The sequence below is a fragment of the Mesitornis unicolor genome, unplaced genomic scaffold (assembly GCF_000695765.1).
Source record: "Mesitornis unicolor isolate BGI_N332 unplaced genomic scaffold, ASM69576v1 scaffold24735, whole genome shotgun sequence".
In the NCBI taxonomy this organism is placed as follows: domain Eukaryota; kingdom Metazoa; phylum Chordata; class Aves; order Mesitornithiformes; family Mesitornithidae; genus Mesitornis; species Mesitornis unicolor.
Genome location: NW_010187857.1, coordinates 20116 through 25960, shown reverse-complemented (window position 1 = coordinate 25960; position 5845 = coordinate 20116). Strand labels below are relative to the sequence as shown.

At 56.9% G+C, this 5845-nt stretch overlaps 1 protein-coding gene across 1 annotated transcript in view; it reads left to right on the top strand.

The window, feature by feature from the left end:
• Positions 1–443: 443 nt before the first annotated feature.
• Positions 444–5845, top strand: part of NGFR (nerve growth factor receptor) — a gene marked incomplete at its 5' end in the record, with an annotated part of 7292 nt that continues 1890 nt past the window's right edge. Inside the window, 2 exons of the mRNA XM_010185608.1 lie at positions 444–647; positions 4601–4960. Coding sequence (XP_010183910.1) covers positions 444–647; positions 4601–4960 — 564 coding nt within the window. The remainder of the gene's footprint in view (positions 648–4600; positions 4961–5845) is intronic.

Sequence of the window (5845 nt, the reverse complement as noted above, 5' to 3'; positions counted from 1 at the left end):
TGACCCTGCCGCTCGTGACACATTTATGGCTTCCAGATGTGATGACAGGTTTTATAAGCAGATACACTTACTTCCATTAGACAGTGATGCCTCTGAGGGTCCCAGTGCTCCCTTCAAAGTCTTCATTTCCATTGTGGGGGCCGATTTCCCTGCCCCACATTGGGGTAGGGAGGTCTCCCTGCCACCATCCTGAAGGTAAAGCCCTGTTGTCCTACAGGGTGGGAAGGGCTGAGCCCTTCAGGATGGCAAAGCATCCTTAGAGGAGACAACTCAGATTATAGACAAGCACAAACAGTGCTGTAACGCCATGGAAAGGCAATCCCTAAAAATACTTTCCTGACCTCCCTCCAGCAGCAGCACTTGGGAGGGACAACTTTTGCTCAGGAAAGTAATTTCTCCCCAAACCTGCATTTAACACGTGAGCTTTAGGGTGCTCACCCCAGAGCAGGACCCTACCTGGGTGCGTTTCTCATGGGTCACCTCCCGGCTCTGTTTTCTCCCGCAGGGACCCGCCTGGGGCTCCAAGGACAATTGCTTCACCAAGATGTACACCACCAGTGGGGAGTGCTGCAAAGCCTGCAACCTGGGCGAGGGGGTGGTGCAGCCCTGCGGGGTCAACCAGACCGTCTGTGAGCCCTGCCTGGACAGTGAGTACTCGCTCCCCACCACCAAAGGGGCTGGCACTGGGTCTGGGAGGGATTTGGGGACCATGAGCATTAGCAGGCACTTGGGCCTCTCCTCATGTGCATTCTGTTTCCCTCTAGAAGCGGTGCCTGGGCATAATTTGTATGGTTTGCTTCATTCTTTTTGGTGCACAACCCAACTATCCTGGGTACATCCCTTGCATAGCTCAGCCCCACTGCACTGCATCCTTGCCCTGACACTGGGGTCATCTCTAGCAACACCCCAAAACATCCTCCTTGCAAATCCCAGCCATGGATGCAGCATCTCTCCTTGTTATGGGACCCACTGGTGCCAGGTACCTTTGCAGATCCCCCTTCCAGCACCATTAGCTCCCTGGCGACTGGATCGTGGCCGGTGTTTGCCTCCGAAACATCCCCCTCCTCATGCTGACCGTGTGTTGGTCTCAGGCCCAGCCACAGGGATTCCTCCCAATGAGCCATCTGTATTATTTATTTTCAAACCTTGTAAAGACTGCAAAATAAAAGCAATTTCTGAGATGGGAGGAGCAAATCACATCGGTCCCCAAGAGAGAGGGGAACAGTTTTCTCCTGGCCAGCTCCAGGCACATTTTCTATGTCAAATGCTCCATAAATGTCAGTGAGAGCTGCGTGCTGGAGACCTGCTTAAATGCTTACAGATGAAGTGGTCCAGCCATCGCTGTTTAAACAATGCCACGATAGGCATAAGCAAGCTGCCCTTCAAATTTACTGCTGGAAAACCTTTGAAGGCCTAAGGAGAAGTATTTGTAGGAAAAGCTGTGCCAGCCAAGCCCAGGTCGTTCTGGGGATGTGATTTGAGAGAGGGGAGCAAAGAGGAGGTAAAGTCTAGGGGAAGCAGCAGGATAAGCTGAGCAGTGCCAGCGCGGAGCAGGGGACAGAGCAGTGTCAGGGCAGGGCTAAAAATACCTCTGCTTTCCTGCAAAATCGATCAACAGCGTTTACCCTCCCTGCACCCGGCTGCAGGGCCTTGGGGGGCTGAACACCCTCCTGGCTGCTGCAAGGTAACCCCAGGGTGCCAGAGCATCCTCTGTGCCACCCATCCCTGTGAGCTGGGTGTTGGGGTCCAGGTTCTGGGGGTGCAAGGCTGTAAATCCAGGGGGTTGTGTTGTGTTCTTGGGGATGCTCGGATGAGCTGGTTTCCTGTAACCCCCCCACATTTCCAGGCTGGCAGATGGCTCATCTCCATTATTTCTTTCTGGGAAATTGGGTGATAAAGGGAATTTCCACCCTTCTCCCCAGAGGACGTGGATGTTATGGAGAGACCAGGACCGTGATCGAGGTGTAAGTGGCACTGCTCTGGTTTGCATCCCAGCTCTTTGTTGCCCCAGGCCAAACATTTGCATTTTAGCAGGGGGATTAACACCAGGCAGGGCTCTGAGCTGGAAAGGACCAGGACAAAAGGGTCTGTCTGGGCCCTTTCTCTGTTCCTGTGGGGATGAGAGCAGCAAACTACAGCTGCAGCCCCAGGGCCTTCCAGCATCACTTCATACCCTGTGCAGCTGCTGCTGATGGACCAGCAAGGCTGAGCACCCCTGGCCTCTCTACACAGCTGCCAGTCCCTCTCTGTGCCTCAGTTTCCCTTCCTCTGCTCCCCAGCAGCTCGCAGCCCTCCCTCCCCTTGCTTGGGAATACCAACTCTATAGGATCACCTACCCAACTACACAGCAGCATAGTGAGCACCCCAGGGCAGGATCAGGCCTACCATCACCCTGATTTGCAGCACCAAACAGGGAACTCAGCCCCTTCATCACCCCCAACAAGGGAGCAACAAAGCTGAGCCACCACAACCAGCCCAAAACTCCCTGCAAAGCCTCTTATTTTATCCCCCCAGCCCTGCCCCAGCTGCACTTGTTCATTGATTCGTTAATGGCAGCGTGGATAATCACCAGAAGCTCGTCAGCTGGGAGCTGCTGGGTGGGGGTGACTGTGGGTACAGGTGCCGCAAGGGGGCAAACGCTCCCCCTGCTCTTCTCTGAGTGGGATTTCGGGGTGGGGAAAGGACACTTGCAAACCCCCTTGCCAGGATGGGGAGAGGGTCCTTTGGGAGCTGGGCTCATACTGGATCCCAGTGCTGCAGTGCTTGGCAGGTCTGGGCAGCCCCAGTCCTGGCAAAGCACCTGGATGAGCCAGCGGGGAGGAATGCGGGCACGGCCCTGGGCCACCCAAATCCCCACCTCCACCCCAGGCACAGCCCTGGGCCACCCCGATCCACACCTCCATGGGCTCCACCAAAGCACCAACCCTGCCAAAGACCATGGGGGCTGGGGTCTTTGCATTAGCCCAAATGGCCACTTACATATTTATTTAATAGACATAGTTTTTATTTCTAAAAAATTATTATAATTATTTCCAGTATAACTTTTTATTATAATGATGTTAAATTTTTATGATAACTTTTGAATATATATTTTTAAATTTTATTTTTATTCTGCTTTTCTTTCTCTCCTCCCTTGCCAGCCACCCCTGATTGCTGCCTCATGATTTATTTATCCCCCTCGCCAGCCTCCATCGCTGCGGGCGGGCAGGAGGGGGCCTGTTTGAATCTCAGCTGTAATTGCTCAGCTCAGATACCTCCCTGCCACTGCAAATGTGCCCACTCAGCCGTATGCCTTTCCTGGCCACTTCCCCGCTCTAATGGTGCCTATCAATAATTCAGAATAATGCAAAGGATGAGCCCAGGTTAATGGGAGCTGTGCATGCTGACGGCCGACCCGGTGCTGCAATGGCCCTGCAGTGGGGCAAGCAGGGGGGCAGGGGCTGCTTGCCCACCCCCAAGCAGAGCCAAGGGTTTGCTCAGGGTTTGCTGCAGCTGAGCCGAGGTGGGGATGGCACCTCCATCCCTGCCCATCACCAGGGTCTCGAGGCTCTGCCTTCCCTTCTGTCTTGAAAGCAGCAAAAAATTAAGCCCCAGGACTGCTTGGTGTCCCCTTGGCCACCCAGGGAAGCTGAAGGCCACTGAGGGTGGGAATCACCATCTCTCACCACCATACTTGGTAGACAGGGAGGCAATTCAAGATCACCTCACAGTGGAGTTGCCTTCCTGAGAAGCAGGGATCATGCTTCATCCCCCCAACACTCTCTCCATCCCGGAGGCTGGACTTTCCCTGCTGTTTAGGACAAGGGAGGATGGGGCATTGCAGCTTGGGGGGGATGGCTGAGAGGGAGCAGACAGAGGGACAGCAGCTGTGCCCTCTGGGATGGGAGCTGCCCCCTCTTCCGAGGCTAAAAATATCTTCAAACACCTTTGGGAGTGGGGAGAGGGCACGGGGGCGGCTGCGGGAGAAGGATTGATTTCCCCGGCAGTCGGTTCTGCAGGATGAAACCGGAGAGTGAGAAGCTCCGGGGTCAGAGAAGAGTCAGCAATTGGTGTTGTAACCCTGTTCACATCACACCCCGCATTAGGGACACATGGCCAAGGAGGGGGGACGTGGGGTGTTGATGCCCAAGGGACCCCCCCCCACCACCCCCCATCTCTGGGCAGGATGTGGAGGAGAAAGTGTTTGGGATGCTGGGGAGCAGTGATGGCTGTCAGATGCCCATGGGGACCATCCAGGGGTCAGAAATGGAGTTGGTGCTCCAGATGGGGACAAGGATGCTTGCCCAAGGACAGGGCACCCAGCACTGGGATCAGCTGCAGAAAGGGTGTAGCTGTTAATGGGAAGCAGAGTCTGTGGACTGGGAGATGCTGGGCAGTGGTAGGGGGTTGCAGGGTGGGGGACACTGCTCCATCTGGCCTGGAGGAGAGGGAAAATGGTGAAAGGAGAGCTGGTCCCAGCCAGCAGCTGCTGCAGAAACCCATCTCCCCAGTCTGGCATAATTTGGTGATGGGACGAAGCTGTCGCTGGGGAGCAAAGTGACCACAGGGCTGGGGACTTCATACCAGGATCCTGCTGATGTCCCCCTCTGTCCCCTGCCAGGCGTCACCTACTCGGACACGGTGAGCGCCACGGAGGCCTGCAAGCCCTGCACGCAGTGTGTGGGGCTGCAGAGCATGTCTGCACCCTGCGTGGAGTCGGACGATGCCGTGTGCCGCTGCGCCTATGGCTACTACCAGGACGAGGAGAGCGGGACCTGCAAGGAGTGCCGGGTGTGCGAGGAGGGCTTCGGCCTCATGTTCCCCTGCCAGGACTCGCAGGACACGGTCTGCGAGGAGTGCCCCGAGGGCACCTTCTCCAACGAAGTCAACTTCGTGGACCCCTGCCTGCCCTGCACCACCTGTGAGGATAATGAGGTGCTGGTGAAGGAGTGCACATCCATCTCAGATGCCGAATGCAGAGGTAACGCTGCCTTTTCTGGGTGCTCCTTGCACTCCTTGCCTCAGTTTCCCTTTGTGCCACAGTGATGGGGAAGCAGGGGCATATCCCTGGGCTCAGAGGAGAGGATCTCGGTGTCCGGATGAGCCCTCGGGTGTTGCAGCTTCCATGCCCTGAGCTCTCATCTCCCTTGCAAATTCACAGCCCCAGGATCTGCCCTTTCCAGGGCCTCTCCTGGTCTAGGTCCTGGCAGGACGCTGCAGTGGGTGCAAGCACTCTGCCTGGTGGCTTTTGGTGGCCAGGGACAGCGAGTGAAGCTGAAACATTCACCAGTCTCTCATACAATGCTCACCACCGCCTAAACCTTCATCAGGAGGGAATTTGGCAGCCGTTGGGTCCTTGATGGGAATTAACTGCCCTGAAGAGCTGGGAATGGCCGGCACTACAGCCCACAAGGGTTTGGTGCCCAGGGGAAGTGGGAGAGCATCACTTACTGCCCCCCACCACACCAGCCCGCACCCCACAGCCCCCTGAGGAGCGACGGCGTTGTTTCGGCTGGGGACGCCCCTTGGCGCGGTTCCCTGCCCCAGGGAGAAAGGAGCTTTGTCCCGGCCGCCAGCGGTTCACGGCGCGGGGGCAGGCGGCACAGCTCCCCGGGAAGGGTCGAGTAAATGGAGCCATAAGTCAAGGAGCACAGGGCCAGCTTTGTGCACCAGCCACGCCGGAAATGGCCCTGACGGCCGTCGAAACGCTGCTCCCAAAAGACAGTGGGGTCCGGCCAGGGGGGTCAGATGCCAGCTTCCCACCATGGCACCCACTCCATCCTCTTGTGGACGGCAGATGTGACACAGCCCCCAGAGAGGGGGGGCAGGGGGGGATTGGGGAGGGGGGGGTGGGGCAGCTGCCGGG